This window comes from Acartia tonsa, chromosome 9, assembly GCF_053477335.1.
Source record: "Acartia tonsa isolate MP-2025a chromosome 9, ASM5347733v1, whole genome shotgun sequence".
Taxonomy (NCBI): Eukaryota; Metazoa; Arthropoda; class Copepoda; order Calanoida; family Acartiidae; genus Acartia; species Acartia tonsa.
The window spans coordinates 49,800,990-49,824,076 of record NC_137268.1 but is presented as its reverse complement, the minus strand read 5'-3'; the positions used below and the strand labels follow the sequence as shown (position 1 = coordinate 49,824,076).

General features: G+C 30.2%; 1 protein-coding gene across 1 annotated transcript; it reads left to right on the top strand.

The window, feature by feature from the left end:
• The first annotated feature begins 4,728 nt into the window (after positions 1 to 4,728).
• LOC145327944 (disintegrin and metalloproteinase domain-containing protein 10-like) lies at positions 4,729 to 21,865 on the top strand. Its single transcript, XM_080171470.1, has 23 exons — positions 4,729 to 4,822; positions 5,105 to 5,177; positions 5,590 to 5,686; positions 5,987 to 6,040; positions 6,511 to 6,542; positions 6,941 to 6,991; positions 7,357 to 7,411; positions 7,984 to 8,097; positions 8,432 to 8,503; positions 8,844 to 8,908; positions 9,084 to 9,134; positions 9,360 to 9,396; positions 9,461 to 9,528; positions 10,224 to 10,291; positions 10,924 to 10,978; positions 11,272 to 11,353; positions 11,802 to 11,860; positions 13,234 to 13,318; positions 13,685 to 13,738; positions 14,133 to 14,193; positions 14,646 to 14,724; positions 21,243 to 21,296; positions 21,759 to 21,865. Exons 6-23 carry the CDS (start codon positions 6,960 to 6,962, stop codon positions 21,814 to 21,816), a joined length of 1,149 nt encoding a protein of 382 aa, XP_080027596.1. The 5' UTR covers positions 4,729 to 4,822; positions 5,105 to 5,177; positions 5,590 to 5,686; positions 5,987 to 6,040; positions 6,511 to 6,542; positions 6,941 to 6,959; the 3' UTR covers positions 21,817 to 21,865.
• The last annotated feature ends 1,222 nt before the right edge of the window (positions 21,866 to 23,087 follow it).

The following is a 23,087-nucleotide window of genomic DNA, read 5'->3' as shown; positions in this document are numbered from 1 at the left end:
AGATTAAAGAAATATAGTAAATTGCATTACTAAAAAAATTTGATTAGAAACCTTGTACATGTCCACATACATAACTATTAAAATCAGAAGGCAAAAGCAAATATATGTTAATTGAATTTTTATAAATAATGAACAAGACAAAGCAAATAAGCTAAGAAAATTCAGCTTTTCTCTAATTTTAGATGATGATCATGCTTGCTATGGTGGTTATGTTGTAGCCAGTAAATATGTTGATGAATGGAACAAGTATGATGACAAGAGTAATGATTATCAAACTGCTAAGTAAGTAAATATGTTGCTAAATGGAAGAAATATGATGACAAGAGTAATGATTATCAAACTGCTAAGTAAGTAAATATGTTGATGAATGGAAGAAGTATGATGACAAGAGTAATGATTATCAAACTGCTAAGTAAGTAAATATGTTGATAAATGGAAGAAATATGATGACAAGAGTAATGATTATCAAACTGCTAAGTAAGTAAATATGTTGATGAATGGAAGAAGTATGATGACAAGAGTAATGATTATCAAACTGCTAAGTAAGTAAATATGTTGATGAATGGAAGAAGTATGATGACAAGAGTAATGATTATCAAACTGCTAAGTAAGTAAATATGTTGATAAATGGAAGAAATATGATGACAAGAGTAATGATTATCAAACTGCTAAGTAAGTAAATATGTTGATGAATGGAAGAAGTATGATGACAAGAGTAATGATTATCAAACTGCTAAGTAAGTAAATATGTTGATAAATGGAAGAAGTATGATGACAAGAGTAATGATTATCAAACTGCTAAGTATATATCTTCACATTAATAATTCATTTTCATTGAACATTTTGCAAACTTGAAATCTTTTTACTAATAATAATAAAAAAATTTTGTCTTCCAGTTTTCATAAGGTTATTATCTAGGAAAATACTTGATGAAATCTTCAATGAAGCTGACCGAAGCAACATCATATTTACTGAAGAAAAAGATTATAATGATTGCCCATAAACAGTTAATTATAACAATAATTACATACATGTAGAAATAAATTTGTATGCTGGCAAAGCTGAGAATTTAACTAGATAAAGATTAATTAGCTACAATTTTATAAAACTTATATTATAAATTTTAAAATTGTTATTGTCTAGCTAGTGCTGCAAATACAATAAACATATTTAGCGGATCCTAAATCAGTAAAGCACACAGTGGATAAACAATCTAGTCATATGTTTGGTTGGAAAGTTTACAGAATTTTCGTCATTAAACAAGCTTAAAAATTTGATTTTAAGAAATAAATTTGCTCTTCATTTAATTAAAACTAGACAATTTCATTTCTTTTTATTGTTAACATTATCTTTTTTTTATATAAAAAAGTATAATCCATTATAATTATAATAGTGCTTGTAAATAACTTCTATCAAGCCAAATTTTTTCAGTTAACAGCATCTATAAACAGCTTACCCTAAATTAAAGAGACTAATCTATATTACTACATAAAAGTTTTAATATTATATTTTTATACTAGCGTCTAACTCTACACTCCTAGAGATCTCTAGGTTACTTAGGGAGTGGGGGGGGTTGGCGGAGTCTACCCCAACTTATGATTTTTGTGCTAAAAGAAAAAGAGAAGGATGCAATTTCTCTTGGGAGGTTTGAGGTACCCTCCCGAAAAATAGTTATAAACCTTTCCTTGACATACAAGAATATTAACTGTAAAAGAAAGAACCATATCGGCGATTAGCTATAGAGAAAGAGAGACAAACATACTATTTATACTATTTTATATTCTCATGCATTAATTTTATTTATCATGAATAATTATCCAGTTTTAATGTAAAAATTTATTAGAAAAAAAACAATGAAATCTAACACTAATTTAATATGTGTATGGAACGTGTTTTTTCAATGTTACAAATCTTTGATTAAAAGTAACAGGATGTCTATGTGCGTCTGTATGCTGTTTGTATCTACTAAAGGATCTTGATAACCGCTGATACCTTTACGATGTAGCTTCGAATAGGGCCTGTCAAGGTATTTTCATTAAAATCGCCATGAGAAAAAAAATATCCTCTAATTTTGTTTTCTTTTTCTTAAAAAAAATAAAATCTGGGGGCTTAGCCACTAGTAAAGAATATGTATTAAATCAATGACTCTTTTTTGCAAAAACAAAATGTTAAGGAAGCAAAATTACAATGATACATAAAACTCTAGTTTATTTAGATTTTTCCAAAATGGAGGATGCATGCATCCTTATAAGTGAAATGTCACGGCTATTACTTGGAATCTAAATTCATGATCCATTATTTTTCCCTCTGTAAATTTGCTAACCACTGGAAGAACTAGTTTAATTGAAAACTTTCTAGTTTTAAATGACTTTCGTGACTGTAAAAAGTAACTAAAGTGTCCAAACGTTTAAAAAAAACTACAGATGGGTTAATTTTGTGTATAATCATTAGGGATGTACAAAAATTTATCAGCCACTGTCTTATCACTTTAGATACCTGATTATTACCAGATTTTAGCTTAACCTTAATCTTTGTCAGTTTGTAGGCACACTTTACAAGATGTATTTTTGTATAAGGATTAATGAATTAATTAGAATTATTGTTAGTATAGTGAAGCATAATAATGCAAGTACGATGGACCATTTCATTATTTATAATATTTGGTAAGAAAATTCAGTGTTCAAAAATTAAAAAGAACAATAAGATCAAATGATATAATTGTTAGATAATGTTTTTTTTAACAGTTAGGAGAGTGCAACCATTTTTTATGGAAGTAATATCTATAAGTTCGTCTCTTTTGATATAATGAACGGATTATAAAAATCACATCGGCCAAGATGATATCATTATAAAGAGAAGCGAAAATAGGATCATACATTACATTTCTAGAGGGATCAAACCTCGCACTCCTTCCAATTTTTAATATTCCCTTTAAAAGAAAATAAGAAAACAAGTCGGTAAAACAGACAGATTGACAGAAAAACATCTTGTTACTTTGAAGTAAGCGTAATATACATTTGTAATTTTTTTTTATATTTTATTCTTTTTTTTAATACACAAAAGAAATATTACATTATTGAATAATATTTATTTAAGGAATTATTGAATCACTACACTCCGCTAATTCAAGGAATTAATCTCAAAAAAGGAACAAAAAAATAAAACACATTTATATTTGTACAAACACATTAACCATTCCTATAAGGAGCTATAGAAAGTGTCAGAAATGCAAAATGTTTTTCACTACCCTCTTAAATTCAAGGGGGGTGTTACTACTTTGATGTGGAACCCCTCTTATATTTTTAAGGTAGTGTGTCAAGGTGAGAGAGAGGTGAGTAAGGGGCTGTATCCACCCCCCTTAATTTTATCAGTGTGATTTATACACCCCCCCTACACCTCCTTCTGCACGCATCTATATGTTTACCCCTGTTTGGGACCTTTTTGTTTGCTAGCAAATTGTTTTCTTATATTTTGTAGTGACTTGGTCTTGTTGATATTCTCGATGCTATTGGTTGATTTTTAAAGACCAATTGAAAGTCATTGAAAGGATGGGGACATACAGTTATCTAACCTCCTCTATTGTTTTAATCTAATGAAAACATTTATCATGTTAAAAAAAATCAACAGGATGATTCTAATATTAATAGTTTTTCAACACAAGAGGCTTAGCCTCAAGAGGTAATAAGAACTCCCCCTCCTAAATAGAATAGTTCTTAAAGCTATCAAGATATTATAAAAAAAAAATCTTTTATCTTATTCATTTGAATCTGGTGGATAAAAACCGGTTCTCATCCATAAGAAATTGTATTCTATCCAGCTTTCTACGAATATAAAAATGTACAATTATAAGATTCAAACCAGTTTTTTAGCCCGTGCCTTCGGCACCTCGGGGTTGAAAACAACTGGTTTTAATCTCATAATTGTACATTCTATATCCGCGGAAAGCTGTTTATAATACGATGCGAGAAATAACTATCATCAAATTTTGTCTCTGGAAAAATTAAACCCAGGAAAATATTTTTTCCATATAAAATAAGAAAATATCATTAATCCACCACTGGATCAGTAGGTCAATTTCCTGAAGAGTAAAGCCTAATCGGTTCAGTGGTTACCAAGATCTTTAGCTCCAGACGGACAGACAGATTCTACTTTGATTAAAGATAGCTTTTCTTTTAAAACTTCTAATGAGATTAGTTTCGACTGATACAGAGAATACAAAATAGTAGATGATGAACCTCAATTTGAAACTGATTTTTCAAAAGGAAAATTACTTTTAAAACAAGCAAGTAACAATTTTTCTAGTATGGCTTCGAAACCGAATAATATCCACTGTAGAAAAATAATTACCCTTTCAATGGAAGTTTTACAATCTGGGGTAAATATAATTTGATCTATCACTTCTCCTAAAAGAAAGAGCTTGGATATCTATGTTCAAACTTTTCGCATTATTTGTCAAAACTCAATTCTTAAAATGGATATAGGATATCCGTGGTTATATTGACAGGGGAAAATTTATCCAGTAGGAGGGGAGATGATGTGTAAAGGGGATAAATAGATGTTAACTTATATTTTAGAATCATTTTATCAGAGTACATATAGTCTGGGTTAACATTCAATTAATAAATATATCTATTATTCCTGAAAAATTACTATTTAAAATGCATAGGTGAAAAATGGCAATTTTGATTGACAACTGCAATTAATAAAAGTAAACTTCATAATAAAGATTGGTCAGCAGATTATTGGAATCAAATTGATGTGGATTTGGAGGATTTCAACTCAGATCAGCATACAAGAAAGAAAAGATCTACTCTGCCCATAGGTAAATGAACAAATATTTTGATCCTTTACAGGGATATTATGGAATAAATTTATACACATTTCCAATTAAGGTAAACAAAATTACCCTTTCTTGAGATTAAATGGTTAAAAGTTTGGATAATAATGCTTTGGACCTAACAGATCAAATTTCAATAAAGGTACCCAAAGAGCCAACAGATAAATCACTTTGTCATAAAACTTTGGGTACCAGTGACATTTATTTTCCGAATTTATGTTCCGCACCCTGTACAACAAGTAGATATTTAATAATTCTTACAAAAAGCTAGAGTCGAAGCAAGTTTGTGTTATACAGAAGCCAATTGTACTGAAATATCTCAAGAACCTATACACCAAAGGTATAAAAGTAACTTTTTTTATCAAAATATAGACACTTCTAAACCAATAATGTGGCTAAAATGTTCCTATGTTATTGTTTTTTTACAGTTTGTCCTAAAATGGATTGTTTATCTAGTCTTTCTACATTTATTTTCTTTCCTAAAAAAAGGTCGTATAATAGATATGATCTAGATACCTACTCTCTAAATCAGCCAATGGTAAAATAGCAAGGAACAATCCGGCCATATTATTGATTATAAAGGGTAGAGATTTAATTTAATAGATATATCGTTTTTGTTATTTTTATTATTGAAATGAATCATATATAACTATAAATACATAAAAAATTTCGGCTGCTAGGACGTTCCTTTTTAAGTTTGACGGATTTATGAGGCCAGTCTTTATCTTCTATATTTATTTTCTATATTTTAGGAGAAATAAAAGATCTATCACTCCATGTGATCTGGAGGTGAAAATAAACGCTTTCAGAAATCAGTTCACTCTGTGTCTAACAGATGTCAGCTTTGAGGTAGTATTACCCTCGTCCAAGGGGAGGGGTTTAACCCCCTAATCGTATTTGTATTTTTATGCGTTTGCATCTTTGAAGATTGACCGACAGACAAACCAAACAGATTAGATTCGCATGTATCATAGGAATCATCACAAACAAATCAGCTGTCTACATCTAAAATTTGCCGAGTAAATCACAATTATGCCACAGAGTTGAGACTGACAAATATTTATATTCGAGGCTAGGGATTTTACACCAATTTACCTAACCCAAAGTTTTGATAACTAAAGCAGTTATAAAATTTAATATATTTTCAAGAATAACTTTATTGTGGAAGATGATTATGAAAATCTGAAAATAACTATTTTGAAGGTATTATCATTTACATAAAAACAAGTACAGTTATATCCAAAAGTAGTAAAAAGTATAATTTTGTTCATTCAAAGAAAATAATTTCATATTCAAGAACTTTATCTTACCTATAAATAGCTCTAAAACTTTACTGGATTAATTCTCTTAACTTCTCTTCACATAAGAGAACGAGTGGTCCATCCGTTTACTAGATCATAGCTGACATTTGTACATATAAAAGACAAACATCCTGTTACTTTTGTATAAAGAATATACATAACAACTCTAGCATTTAAATAGCAGTTTTTCCTGTATGGCTATGAATCCAATTAATCTCCTTTGAAGAAAAAAAACATCACAGCGAAAAATCTATGTTTTGTTAGCTTGTGCTTTCATCTCCTCCTCGAAAAAACAAACTCTAATTAATCATATGATTTTGTGTTTACTATTCGCGAAAAACTGTCTTTAATATGATAATTATATTTTTACAGGAAGGAAATAAATCATTGGAAGTTTTGCTAAGGTAAATATGATTAATTTAAAAAAAAAATAAAAAAAATATCCGATGAAAAAAGAGAAAAATACGTTTTTATTAATTGTATTATCATCTTGTTGCTTCACCCATAGCTTCTAGGTGGAAAGGGGTGGGGTGGGTGGTGAAAGAGCAGGAAAATAGCGCGAAACCACCACATACATTTAGAAAGCTACCCTGAAAAGTACAACAACATCGGACCAGCAATTCATGAGATCTTTAGCTACAGACAAAAATACCTTACTAGTTTATATGATACGAAAATTCAATATAAGTGATATACATTTTTTGTTTAACCTAAATTTCTTTGTTCATTTACTTTGTTGTAGCAAAAAAATCCAGCAAAAAATATTTTTTTTAAAAGAATAAAAACTAAGACGACTTTTTAGTACATTGGAGTTAACTTATATGAGTGGTTATGTCAAAGAAGAACTTTTTAGGTACTTTTATTTCTTTTATCAAAAACATGATTTTGTTTTCAAGCCATTCTTCAAGTTTTAATTGTTCATCTGCCTATCGGTGCTAATCATGTATTTGTAAAGGGTTGGAAACAGTGAGGGAGGGGACATTGGACTGTAAATTAAAACCTATTTTTCTCATTTAAAAACGTTGGGTTCTTTTGTAGAAGTTTGTTTGGTTGAATCGAACCCTTTCAACCAATAATTGTAATCTACTTAAGGGAAATAATCATTGGGGATGTATATTAATCTTTCGTCCATTGCTATATCCCTTAAAATCCATGTTTTAAGTTTTTGATGCCTTCAAAACTATTGTAAATGAACATAATATGTTTCTTTTTTATCAGTGCCGTAGTTGGATATGTTTTAAATCATCATTTCTATGGAATTATTTACGTAAAGGTAACACAATTTTCGGTATGGCTTTGGAGCCGATCAATACTAAAAAATCATGTTTGGCACCTTATAAATTAAGATTTTAAAATCAATACCAATTTTGTTACACTGCACTGTGTTACCATTTATGTCCAATTATGACATTGTGTATCTATACTTTTGTTTTTCTTCTTATAAGCGAAACTTTTCTATGATTAGGGTCTGTCCGTTTGAACGTACGTCCGTCCGTATAAGTTAGCTCCTTCGTTAATTTAGACATGTTAGAATTGTACTATCGACTCAGAACTTTACATGGTGATTCTTGTTACTAGTTATTTACGATTTAGAAGGTGTAGCAACTCTATTATCATTACCAGAATAGCAATACTATCATTCATATTGTGTTGATTGTTAACGTTTTAGACAGCATTTTTTTCATGTGATATATCTGATTTTTTGAGTACAGTATCCTGTATTTAAGAAGTTTTGCAACAAATTTACTTACAATTTTGTAAAACTAATACATTAATATTCTGCTTATATATTCATTTCTGACACTCTACAAGAGTTAATAGATTTTCTCATCCTTGATTATTTAGGAAAAATCTCATTTTGTGGAGCCAAGTGAGCGAATGTCCAAAGATTTGCTCATACAAGGCCAAGGACTTTATACATTACTGCATCAACATTTTAAAAATATTATCAAAATTCAGGTGATATATATTTAGAACTCCTGGCAGGGATCTTTAGGGAAAGGACAATGGCCTATAAACTGTTGTATATCCCCAATGATAATAGGTAGAATAAATTTTTTCTATTGATCAAAAATTTTGGACACTGCTAGTTTGAATCAATCAATCAAGATTGAATTAGAGAACCCATAGTTATAAGCCAACGAATGAGTGAACATTGTCTTATCCCTAAACACTATACATTTATCTTAAAAATGCAAAAAGAACACCTACTTGATATTTTTAGGTTTTTCATATAAAAACTTTATACATTCTAAAATATTTGTATGTTCAAAATAATTGCTAATTGTTTTAGAGAGAAAGATTACAGTGTGAACCTAAAGTTTGTGAGATTAGCGTTGTTGCAGATCATACTTTTTATAATCAAGTAAATTTTATTTTATTTTCCAGTTTGGCTTTGTATCAGATTAGGATTAGGATTGGTTCTGATCCATACTGAAAAATCATGTATTGTAAAAATCATAATACTTGTACCAGATTTGTTAGCTTGGGCCTTCATGGCCTTGAGGCTAAGAAAACTGGTTTTAATCTTTAATTTTTCATTGTAATATCTGCATAAAACTATCTTTAATACAATGCAATAAATAACTGTACATCCATAATGAATAATTCTATTCATTAATCTAAACATTAAACATCATAACAATTTTGAAATAAATAGTTTATTTTAAGATGTACACAAACTCAAATCTTTCATTTTGAAACAGGTTGGACTTGGTTCTGTAAAGAATACTGTACTTCTAATCTTGTGGCATTTGAAAGAGGCAAATAAGTAAATTATACTTTCATATGTAAAACAAAAGATTATTAACATTTTTTCAGTGTTAAAGATAATGTATATTATCATCTCAGTCGGTCCAATATTTATCTTTGCAGGATATATTTCCAATATATATAAATGATACAATTTATTTTTAATACTGATAAAATAATTATGTATTGTTTAGATTCTTTGCTTCAGCAGATTTCAATGAAGATGGTATTAGTGAATGTGTCAGGTTAAAATTTTGATTGTTTGATACGTTTTGTAGAGTTCATGTGTAAAAGCAACTAAATCTTAAGCAAAATCAATACAAAAGAGTTGCTTTAAACTTTAAACATGACTAACAGATGGACATACATAGTGAATTGTAGAGTATATTTGCTACAATATGCAGACAGAATTCATGTAGACTTTTAAAAAATTTAAATAAGTAAAACAATAAATTATCAATTTTGTTTAGATTCAAGTTGAAAGAACTTACAATTTTTACATCAAATGTAAGTATAACATGGTCAAAGAAACAGGAAATCTAATTCATGACTAATTTGTGTTTTGTTTTAGCTATCCAATTCATATATGTTAAATGTGAAATCTACAACTCCCGAACACTATCTAAAAGCATTTTCTAGGTATTTTATTCTGTATTGTCTTAAATATTTCTAATGTTTATATTTTACACGATCTATGTACTTTCTATAAAACATAATTATTTCTTTTTATTCAAAATACATACTAATTGACAATTTACATATCAGATTACAATAAATAATCAACCTTATTTAAGAATTATAATTGTATGCTGTAATAAGAGTCTTGTCATGTAAAAGAAAAATTGTACATATGTAGATAAATACCTTTGTTAAATTGAAAGTAATCTTACCAATCAATTACCTTATTCTGGCATGGCTGATGTTCATGACACTATAACGTCAAGTCCAAGAATAACTAAAGGGAGCCAAATCTCTCCTTTTCTGTTCAAACACCTGGTGTATTAGGTTATGTAACGCCCAACAGATAACCAACTCTTTGATTGTACAAACTTTTTCTGGTGTATGGTAATAATTTGCACCTGTTTTGGGTCAAGGCATTCCCCCTACTCCAAATGCACCTGACATAGCAGCAGTAGGAACCATTCTTAATATATATAGTTATGACTCTGAGTTGAGCCGAGATTTTAACATATCACCCCTTGACGAGGAGCGAATGCGCTACTTGTTGAGTCATGGTTGCTGGTTTAGACAATACTCTTAAGCTTACATTTATTTTCACGAATAGTGAACATTACTTTTTTACTTTTGGAGCATACTGTATTTTGTTATTTTAGGTATAATTTTGAGAATTTTTGTCTGGGGATACTTTTTACAAACAGAGCCTTCAAGGATCTTGTACTCGGTAAGAATTTAAAAAAGATTTGGACAATTATTCACGATCTCTTGTTGATTGGCCTAAAAACTTTGGCTACTAAATCTAAATTAGGTTATACACTTTTAGTTTCCAAACTTTTTCATCAACAATTTCCATCAAAAGAAGTGGTTATATTACCTCATGAAAATAAAAGAAGATTTTTCAGCCGTTTACAAGATCTTAGAGGACATACATAGTACAAACTAGACAGACATCCTGTTTTTTTTATAGGATAATATTAATGCAATTTTCATATGAATCTTTAGTTGTTTCATTATTTATTTAAGTTAAATAAGCGTATCGCTTGCTTTGTTAAATTCAAGGTGCTCCTAATTATGCAATTAATAAATGTAATATTCTCTTTATCAATTTATATATTATTACTTGGATGTAGCACCAGATTTTCATGTACTCTGATAAAGTAATACTCTTATCTGAATAAAATAACGATAAATGGGGGATCGAACCCTTTTCCCCCATCCTCCTCTCATACTGGATAAACGAACTGAACACTAAATTAGGTCCATATAAGCAACCTAACTTGATTATATATTTTACCCAATCAATATATCCACGTATACATATACTATATCATCTATTTCTAAAGTATGATAGTTTAGGCCTGGCATGGAAAGCTTCAACCAACCCAGGAGCAATAGGAGGAATTTGTCAAGAGTAAGTATAAATGTGTTTTCTCAAATTTTTTAAAATTGTTAAACTATTTTCAAGACTTTTAAGGAAGTTAAAAGTCAGCATATTTTGAATGTAGAACTCAGTTATGGATTTCCTATGCTTTTCAAATCATAAATAGCTTTTACAGGAACTAAGTTTGAAATCTTCAGGAAAATTCTAACATGCCTAGATTAACGATAAAAGATCTTTCTCTTACGCAACGTACGGACGGAACGACTAATCCTATATTCTATAGTATAGAAAAGCTTTGTTTTTAAAAAAATGAAATCTTTTAGACGTGTGAGATTAAAAAGCCGTGGATTGAGAGCTTTTAGTTTTAATACACTCTTCGTTACATTTAGAAGCAAACTTGAAAAGGTAAATAACATTTCAAGATAATTTTAAGACATAAACAAAGCTTTCTTTCAAAGCAATAATCAATTAGACTGATATGTACTCATTTTTTATGGCAACCCAAAATAAATACAATTATGCCTGTCAAGCCTTCTGTACAATTATTTCTTTTGCTTTTAAGTATAGAAGCTACTCTATATTTTTACTTTGTTTGTTCTTCATGATGAATATTTTGGCAGCTATTTATGATAATCTACTTATTTTTTTTTATAAAGATACTCTCTACATAAGATCATCCTGTTAACAATTAACTTTAACCGTCAGTCTGTCTGTTATGCTATTAAAGATATTTATTTTTTGGGAAGGTTTCTTGATATGATAGTCACATATTCTCTCACTTTATCTGTCTATCCATCCATGATTTCGTTGTGCTTTGCTACTTATAGATATTATTATCCTGGATTTCTTTTAGAGAATTGGAGCTAAAATGGGCGTTTTTAATCTGGTTCATGAACTTTTACATACAATGGGGTAAGTCAGTTTTTTCTTCTATTATCTAAGTTAGTACAAAACAATGTTAAACCATAACTTTTGAGTTAAAGATTATTTTTTTTATTTTTACAACTCTTTTGATTCTGCCATATTTTCTTATTTTTGCAACTTTTACCAATATCGGCTCAGTATTTTTTGTCTGAATCACTTGTCAAAAATACACTTGTAATTAAGGTATGTTTGGCATAAAGGTACGTTTGTCATAAAAACATTTGTCATAAAATCATTTATCATAAAGGTACATTTGTCATAAAGGTACGATAGTCATAAAAACATTTGTCATATAAATATAAAATATAAATATATTTGTCAAAAAAGTACACTTGTCATAAAAAAATTTGTCATTAAGGTACATTTGTCATAAAGGTAGGTTAGTCATAAAAACACTTGTCATAAAGGTATGTTTGTCATGAATTACTGGTATTCGAAGTTTTATATTGGTACCCAAAGTTTTATATTGACAAATGTACCTTTCTGACAAATGGTTTTATGACAAATTTAATTTATGACACACATACCTTTATGACAAATGTACCTTGATAACAAACGTACCTATATGAGAAATGAAACTTATGACAAATGTACCTATAAAACAAATGTACCTTTATGACAAATGTACCTTTATGAAAAATGTTTTTATGACAAACGTACCTTTATGACAAATGTTTTTAAGACAAGTTTACCTTTATGACAAATGTAATTTTGACAAATATATTTATGACAAGTGTATTTATGAAAAGTGATTTTATGACAAAAACTACTGAGCCATTAATATCTATTATCAGATTGCAGTCCTTTTTTTCTTCCCAGCTAACTTGCAATGCTCTCCTACCTAAGATATAATTGTTATTGTCAAATAAAATCTATGTACATAAAAACGACACAAAAAAGAGTATTGTTAGAGCCATAACAAATCTGACATAACTATTGATAATTATTCCTAGTTTAGAGGTCACTATGACCTAGACATAGTGGAGATACATGACTATACTACTCATGATCTGTCTAGACATGACTATTGATAATTATCCCTAGTTTAGAGGTCACCATGACCTAGACATAGTAGAGAGACATGACTATACTCCTCATGACATATGTCTAGACACTAGACATAGTGGAGATACATGACTATACTACTCATGATCTGTCTAGACAAGAATATTGATAATTATCTCTAGTTTAGAGGTCACCATGACCTAGACATAGTAGAGAGACATGACTATAATATTATTCGTCTAGACATGACTATTGATACTTATCCCTAGTTTAGAGGCCACCATGACCAAGAGATACATGACTATACTTCTCATGGTCTGTCTAGACAAGAATATTGATAATTATCCCTAGTTTAGAGGTCACCATGACCCAGACAAGGTGGAGAGACCTGATTGTACTCCCCATGATATGAAACATAATGGTCGATTTCTTATGTCGAAGGTCAGTCTTTACTCTAGGTTTGTGATAACAGGAATTTTTTTATAAGCTTAAAAATTACAGGATGTCTGTCTGTATATTCACTTTAAAAAAAAATTGGCTTATATACTGAAATTGTTTTGCAGATTATGGGACATACGTTATTTAAACAAAGTACCTACTCTACTAAATATAAAGTAGCAAAGCACAAAAAATCATGAAATAAACAAACAGACAATTTGATTTATAGAGGAGATGAGAAAGATTGAGAGAGGATTAGCAAAAACTTATAAATATCACAAAACCTTTAAAAAGTAAGGTTTATGTCTTTTGAAGCATGACCGATACGTCACTAAAAATCTAAAAAAAATAATAGGAATCTTATTTTAGTTTTCAAATGATGGACAAAAGTTAAATCATCAGATTATGTCGCCATGCACAAAGGTCGTTCTTGTTTTTATTATCTATTCTAACTCTTCTTTTTAACTTTTGAAGCCGCTCTATAGCTAGTTTAGCTGTCCATCAGTTCAACAGCTACTAATATAGATAGATAGTTAAATATTGTTTTACAATTCTACAAATCTATCCAAACAATTATTCACTTTACCTATTGTCTGATATTAGTAAAGTGTTCTAATTATGAGCATTGCTACTATTTGATGTAGTCATTCTTTTATTGAGAAAAAAATTGAGCTTAGGTTTTAACAATGACCCTTTAATTATTGCTATTGTGTTCAAAAATAGTTAAAAACCCATAGGGAACCAATTTACTTAAAATCATGAACAATATCTTAAATGGCAGACATAAACCCTCAAATTATAATTTCCTATTTGATAGGAGAGTGTTTGGGATGTCTTGAACACAGAAAAACATACTAGCTGCCTCAAACAATTTCAAGGTATAAGAAAAAATTTATATAAAATTAAATGCTTTCTTTAGTATTTTCACATTTATAGGCTTTTATCACAACAACTTTGCTTTCATTTGCTAATTTTATGAAATAAAAGGTTTGTTCAATAATCCATTTATGTCGTTTTTACGGTCATATTGTAAAAAAATATACTTGTATGTAAAAAATAATAATGTAAATGTAACCGAATGTCTGTGTGTCTCTTTGTACAGAAGGATCTTGCTAACCAGTGAACCAATATTGTTCTCCTTTACAATAAAGCTTCTCATATTTCCTGGGAAGGTTTTCAACCTCCCAAAAGAAATCGCCCTAGAAAAAACGACCCTTCAAAAATAATATTTTAATTTTTCAAACTAAAATTGATTATGGGTGGACCCAAACCACAACTACCCTTTGAATTATATAAACTACACATCAGTTCAGCTTTTAATAATTGTCAGGTCCAATTTGTGGAAATAATATTATTGAAGAAGGGGAAGAATGCGATTGTGGTAGCTGTTATATGTGTACAGCCTCTAGGTAGATATATCTATAATACAAAGTAATAGGATATCTGTCTGTATGTTAAATAATATTATTAAGAGGGGGGGGGGGGTATGATTATGGTAGGTACTATATGTGTACAGCTTCTAGGTAGATATATCTATAATACAAAGTAATAGGATATCTGTCTGTATGTTAAATAATATTATTAGGGGGGGGGGGGGGTATGATTATGGTAGGTACTATAGGTGTACAGCTTCTAGGTAGATATATCTATAATACAAAGTAATAGGATATCTGTCTGTATGTTAAATAATATTATTAAGAGGGGGGGGGGGGGTATGATTATGGTAGCTACTATATGTGTACAGCTTCTAGGTAGATATATCTATAATACAAAGTAATAGGATATCTGTCTGTATGTTAAATAATATTATTAAGAGGGGGGGGGGGGTATGATTATGGTAGCTACTATATGTGTACAGCTTCTAGGTAGATATATCTATAATACAAAGTAATAGGATATCTATCTGTATGTTAAATAATATTATTAAGAGGGGGGGGGGGGGGTATGATTATGATAGCTACTATATGTGTACAGCTTCTAGGTAGATATATCTATAATACAAAGTAATAGGATATCTGTCTGTATGTTAAATAATATTATTAGGGGGGGGGGGGGTATGATTATGGTAGCTACTATATGTGTACAGCTTCTAGGTAGATATATCTATAATACAAAGTAATAGGATATCTATCTGTATGTTAAATAATATTATTAAGGGGGGGGGGGGGTATAATTATGGTAGCTACTATGTGTACAGCTTCTAGGTAGATATATCTATAATACAAAGTAATAGGATATCTGTCTGTATGTTAAATAATATTATTAAGAGGGGGGGGGGGGTATGATTATGGTAGCTACTATATATGTACAGCTTCTAGGTAGATATATCTATAATACAAAGTAATAGGATATCTGTCTGTATGTTAAATAATATTATTAAGGGGGGGGGGGGTATGATTATGGTAGCTACTATATGTGTACAGCTTCTAGGTAGATATATCTATAATACAAAGTAATAGGATATCTATCTGTATGTTAAATAATATTATTAAGGGGGGGGGTAGGATTATGGTAGCTACTATATGTGTACAGCTTCTAGGTAGATATATCTACAATACAAAGTAATAGGATATCTGTCTGTATGTTAAATAATATTATTAGGGGGGGGGGGGTATGATTATGGTAGCTACTATATGTGTACAGCTTCTAGGTAGATATATCTATAATACAAAGTAATAGGATATCTGTCTGTATGTTAAATAATATTATTAAGAGGGGGGGGGGGGGTATGATTATGGTAGCTACTATATGTGTACAGCTTCTAGGTAGATATATCTATAATACAAAGTAATAGGATATCTGTCTGTATGTTAAATAATATTATTAAGGGGGGGGGGGGTATGATTATGGTAGCTACTATATGTGTACAGCTTCTAGGTAGATATATCTATAATACAAAGTAATAGGATATCTGTCTGTATGTTAAATAATATTATTAAGAGGGGGGGGGGGTATGATTATGGTAGCTACTATATATGTACAGCTTCTAGGTAGATATATCTATAATACAAAGTAATAGGATATCTGTCTGTATGTTAAATAATATTATTAGGGGGGGGGGGTATGATTATGGTAGCTACTATATGTGTACAGCTTCTAGGTAGATATATCTATAATACAAAGTAATAGGATATCTATCTGTATGTTAAATAATATTATTAGGGGGGGGGGGGGGTATAATTATGGTAGCTACTATATGTGTACAGCTTCTAGGTAGATATATCTATAATACAAAGTAATAGGATATCTGTCTGTATGTTAAATAATATTATTAAGGGGGGGGGGGGTATGATTATGGTAGCTACTATATGTGTACAGCTTCTAGGTAGATATATCTATAATACAAAGTAATATGATATCTGTCTGTATGTTAGATAATATTATTAAGGGGGGGGGGTATGATTATGGTAGCTACTATATGTGTACAGCTTCTTGGTAGATATATCTACAATACAAAGTAATAGGATATTTATCTGTATGTTAAATAATATTATTAAGGAGGGGGGGGGGGGGGTATGATTATGGTAGCTACTATGTGTACAGCTTCTAGGTAGATATATCTATAATACAAAGTAATAGGATATCTGTCTGTATGTTAAATAATACTAATAAGGAGGGGGGGAGGGGTATGATTATGATAGCTACTATGTGTACAGCTTCTAGGTAGATATATCTATAATACAAAGTAATAGGATATCTGTCTGTATGTTAAATAATATTATTAGGGGGGGGGGGGTATGATTATGATAGCTACTATATGTGTACAGCTTCTAGGTAGATATATCTATAATACAAAGTAATAGGATATCTGTCTGTATGTTAAATAATATTATTAGGGGGGGGGGGGGTATGATTATGGTAGCTACTATATGTGTACAGCTTCTAGGTAGATATATCTATAATACAAAGTAATAGGATATCTATCTGTATGTTAAATAATATTATTAAGAGGGGGGGGGGGTATGATTATGATAGCTACTATATGTGTACAGCTACTAGGTAGATATATCTATAATACAAAGTAATAGGATATCTATCTGTATGTTAAATAATATTATTAAGGGGGGGGGGGGGTATGATTATGGTAGCTACTATATGTGTACAGCTTCTAGGTAGGTATATCTATAATACAAAGTAATAGGATATCTGTCTGTATGTTAAATAATATTATTAGGGGGGGGGGGTATGATTATGGTAGCTACTATATGTGTACAGCTTCTAGGTAGATATATCTATAATACAAAGTAATAGGATATCTGTCTGTATGTTAAATAATATTATTAGGGGGGGGGGGTATGATTATGGTAGCTACTATATGTGTACAGCTTCTAGGTAGATATATCTATAATACAAAGTAATAGGATATCTATCTGTATGTTAAATAATATTATTAGGGGGGGGGGGGGGGGTATGATTATGGTAGGTACTATATGTGTACAGCTTCTAGGTAGATATATCTATAATACAAAGTAATAGGATATCTGTCTGTATGTTAAATAATATTATTAAGAGGGGGGGGGGGGGGGTATGATTATGGTAGCTACTATATGTGTACAGCTTCTAGGTAGATATATCTATAATACAAAGTAATAGGATATCTGTCTGTATGTTAAATAATATTATTAGGGGGGGGGGGTAGGATTATGGTAGCTACTATATGTGTACAGCTTCTAGGTAGATATATCTATAATACAAAGTAATAGGATATCTGTCTGTATGTTAAATAATATTATTAGGGGGGGGGGGGGGTATGATTATGGTAGCTACTATATGTGTACAGCTTCTAGGTAGATATATCTATAATACAAAGTAATAGGATATCTGTCTGTATGTTAAATAATATTATTAGGGGGGGGGGGGGTATGATTATGGTAGCTACTATATGTGTACAGCTTCTAGGTAGATATATCTATAATACAAAGTAATAGGATATTTTTTTTTTGACTTTTTTTTCTATCACACCGTGAAAAATTGAAAATGGCTGATGTTCCAACTTTTACGCTGAAATAAAAACTTTAAAAAAAAGCAACAAACTTTTACACCTCAAAATTTTAATCTACAGAAGGGGTAAAATTTGGAAATGAATCAATTAAGCGTCCATTGTTTTATCCCTTAGATTGACGCTTATATGAACAAATAAATTTAAATGTAGTTTGCTATTGAAAATTTTTGAATTTTTAGGGAAACTCCTAAAATATGACCTGCTTAGATATTGCATGCGACGATGAAAATGTTTTTAACATTTAATATTTTCCGTTTAAAATGCTGTAAAAATTCTATGATAAAGATATATAATGCGTAATGTTAAATTTAACACATAATTTATAACACCTGTATACATTAGTAACATCTGTATACATAGGTGAAAAAGTAAAACTTTAGTTTGTATTTTACTCAATAGAGGATGACTTATGTATAAAAATAAACTATCATTGCTTGTAAAACAAGAAATTTAAAAACAATTTTGAACAAATGAATATTTAATTATATTATTATGTATATTTTAAAAATCTAAATGATTTCAACAATGAAAAAAATTGAAAACAATATATAAAATGAAAATTTTATTATAGAAGTAAAAATATTTTCTTATGACATATCCCGTAGATGTATGTCTTGTTGACAATTTCCAATATTTATGAAGACCTGACACTGGTCGCTCAAACTAGTACTATCATATCATATCTTCGAATAAATAGTTAGACTTGGGAAATAAAAGATACATTTTTTAGGGAAATTTTAAAATTGTGTTAGAATCCTCCATGACCAAGAAAACTAAGGATGATAAGATCCATAAAAGCAAAGCTCTTAAATCAGAGGGAAGGACAAACGAACAATAACTCTGGTAGAGTTTCAGTATATACTTTATAAGCAGAACATTAATTTGTAAGTAAATTTAATACATTTGTTGTAAAATTACATACTTTAAATTTTTATTATTATATTATAGAGATGCTTCGCTCATAAAATTGTACCTTGTTGTAATAGGAATCAATAATCCAAGAATCAGCTATATATAATAATATTATCACTGAAAAAAATTTGTTAAAAGAGCTAACTGGACGGAGATACGTACAGTCGGCCCGACCTTATTATATAAAAGCTTTGCTTTAAAAACCATAAATAAAACCAAGTTCTATGTGAACAAGACTTCCATATTTATAGTTAAAGGTATTATAGCTAATTAACAAAGGCGTTTGTTCTATTTCTTAAGAGCAAAAGAGAGTTTTATATACTATACATCATTTTCTAAAAGTTAATATACATACATATTACATATACGTTTATTTTCAAATCTATTCTTATGTAATAATTGTTATAGGATGTCTATCTGTCTGTCTGTAAGTGTGTTCTGTAAGATCTCGCTAACCGCTGATCATGGAAGTTTATCATTGGCCTAGGGCAATTTTTAGGCCGTTTTTGAGATGCAACTAGAAGCTATGGGCATTGCATTTAGTAAAAAAAAGATGTTTTTGTAAAGTATGAAAACAAAAGTGTTTGTATGATATGTTAGGTTTCTACTATTCAGGTATCTAAAGGGATAAGCCAATAATTAATAAAACAATTTACATAATTAACAAGGATAAACAAAATTACCCTTTTTTCAATCAAAAAAATTGGTTGAAAAGTTTAGACACTACCATATTTTAACCCACCAATCAAAATTAAATAAAAGCATTCAAATTTACGAGCCAACAAATTAGATATCTTTGTTTTTAAATTTTGGGTACCAATATATTTTACAGAAAATTATCCACTCCTTCCCTGCCACCACTCATAACTAAATGTTAGAGGCCGCGTTACATACTCTTTGAGGTTATAATCCTCTATGTTTTGCTGGTTTCTTGAATAACACAATTATATGATATAACAGTAAATTAGAAGTCCAAAACGTAGTGTGATTCTCTTACAATTGAAATTATTGAACCAACTCATGTATGAGAGGAGTAAAAAAGAGATACATGGAGATATTGGTTAAAAAGGGAGGATTACTAAATATAATACATTTTCATATTACAGCAAATTTTCATATTGGGATCTTCTTGAGGGATTAAACACTGGACGATAAATTGAGATACATTCCCATTGATTGCTATTTTAAAGCCAATCATGTTTTATTAAAAGTTCTTAAAGGTTTAAACCAGCGAATGAGAATACCTGCTATTTAATTTCTACTATGCTTAATGTATTATACTCTACTGTTCTTATTTATCCAATTTTTCGTTGTTTTGTATGCAAGAAAGGTTTAGTAAAAAGATGACTCACTTTTTGGATCGATTACTATGGAATTCTTTGTACTGATTTCTTCTGATATATTAATAACACACACTCACATAACAAATATACTTACAAACACACACAAACACAGACATACACACACACACTCACACATACACACAAAAACACATAAACATTTATGCCTTTACCTGTGGATGTGTTACCTTAAAAGTGCCTATTAAGCACTTAAACACCTTCCCTCTTATTTTTAAATGAATTGAAAAAAATCGTGGATTTTTTCTATGCATGACCTCTGCGGGAGAATTCGTAACCCCTTGGGGCTTATAATATCTGCGGTATCCCAACCTTGCAAGCCAAATATAACCCAACTTTACCTAAAGTAACGACAAAAAAACGAAAATATTATATTTTGATCTTTGTCTTCTTACAGTTGAGTATTTATCAAGGAGGGAGAGGACTTTGGATTGGTAAATCATATTGGTTCTAAGGTTTTAGAAACAATTTATAGCATCCGTTGGCTTAAAAACTTTAGGAACTTGTATTAGATGTTGATTCAGTTGTCCAAACTTTTAACCAATAGTTTTTTACTACATTAGTGATAATTTTGTTTATCATAACTTTGGAGTTTACATACATTTTTCGACCATTGTTCTCTCCCTTAAGATCTCTGGAATTATCATACTTTCAGGGCATGTTGTGCAGTTTCTGATGGACATGGACCAGAACCTGGATGTACCTACAGGTGGGCAAGAACGTCCAAGCTTATTTATCTCTTTTTTTGGGGAGGGGGGGATGAGGGCTTACAAAAATATAATACTGAAGGTAATTCGAATTTGGACATTTAAAGGCTTGAACCTTGGCAGAAAAATAGATTAAAACCTATTTGACCTATGTGTAGCTCCCTTTAAGATTTAGTAGTTAATATATCTTAACCTTAAAAAACTTTAATATTTTACATAATATAATAATAAAGACTAATGTTGATTTTATGAATAAAAAGTCCATTTAGGGGGAGGGGGAGAGGGATTTACCACCCTCCAAACAAAATCTTTGGAAATACATTAGATTAACCACTCTCCAAACCTTTGAAACCCCTCTTTTACGCCCGCCTCTTAAAAAAGCTCGGACATTCTTGCATACTATAGTATACAGATTAAAATATAACTATTACTTTTTAAAAATTTATGTTATCATTTATTTCAAGGCGAGATATACCAGAATGTTTGGATGAAATATCGAAGATAGAAAAGAAAAAGAAATAAATCTTTATTTTATTTATAATTATAAATGTTGAATAAATATAATTATTTTTTTTTAGATGTTAATTTCTCTGGTACCCAAAGTTTTATGACATAGTTATTGTATTCGGGCTCTAATTCTTTCAAAACTTTTAAAAATAATTTTAATATGTAGAATTTACCGTACATTATACGTCGGCAAGAGTTGATTTTATTAGGATATCTGGTCTGTGTCGGTCGTGGTGTCCGGTCAAAGTCGGTTGGGTAGCAAAAAAAATTTGAAAACATTCTAAATAAATCTTAATTTCTACATTATGATTTTTGTGTAAAAGGTAAAAACCTAAAAATTTTTGGTGAATACTTAGATATCAATGACCTTCTGAGAAAAGTGGTGTTATGACCGTTTGACCGCTCCCTGACCGACTTTATGACCAACATACATATATCATGAATATCGTAACTTCTATTATAGCTAGAGACCTAAAATTTTTTTTTGGTAAATCCTTGAGCAATAATAAACAGATAGAAATAATAATTTGCGCCGCCAACCGCCGTTTTACCGCCGTAACCGCCTAAAATGGCGATTTCCGTTATTTGCCGTTTTTCAGCGATGATCATAAATAGTTAATTTTTTGTTATGAAAAATAAAAGTTCGTCCTAAAATTTGGTCATCCTAGCTGCAAAATTTGCCGCTCTACAGCTGTTTTAAAATTTAGCGTCTGGCCGCTAAAAAGGCGGCTATAGAGCGGTCTGACTGCTATGACTAGAAAAAGTAATTTTCTCTAAAAATAACATGAACCACCAGAAAAAATTTTTTACGACTTTATCTGTACCAGGAGCCGAGATAGAGGGGGGGGTCTCTTGGAGTCCCCCCCCCCCCCCGATCTATTAAGGTGGGAATTGGGGCCTGATCTGTAAGGGTTAAGATCCCCTGATAAAATCCGTCAAATATATAGTTTGAAAAATCACGGAACCTTGCATAATGATAATTCCGCTTTTGGTGATGCTGTGAGTATTGGTGCAAAAAATATGACGTAACAAAAAAGTTAGCCAATGAGAGGCCACTATAAATTTTACCATTGGTTAATAACGGCCTCTCATTGGCTAATTTTTTTTGTTACGTCATATTTTTTGCACCAATACTCACAGCATCGCTTTTGGTTCAACCATATTTATTCCAACCATGAATTTTCACATGATTTAAAATCACGAAACCTCTACAAATTAATATTAAACTTTGTTTTTAAAAGAATATTAAGGGTTTTATCCCAAGTGAAGCTGGTCCTCGAATAATT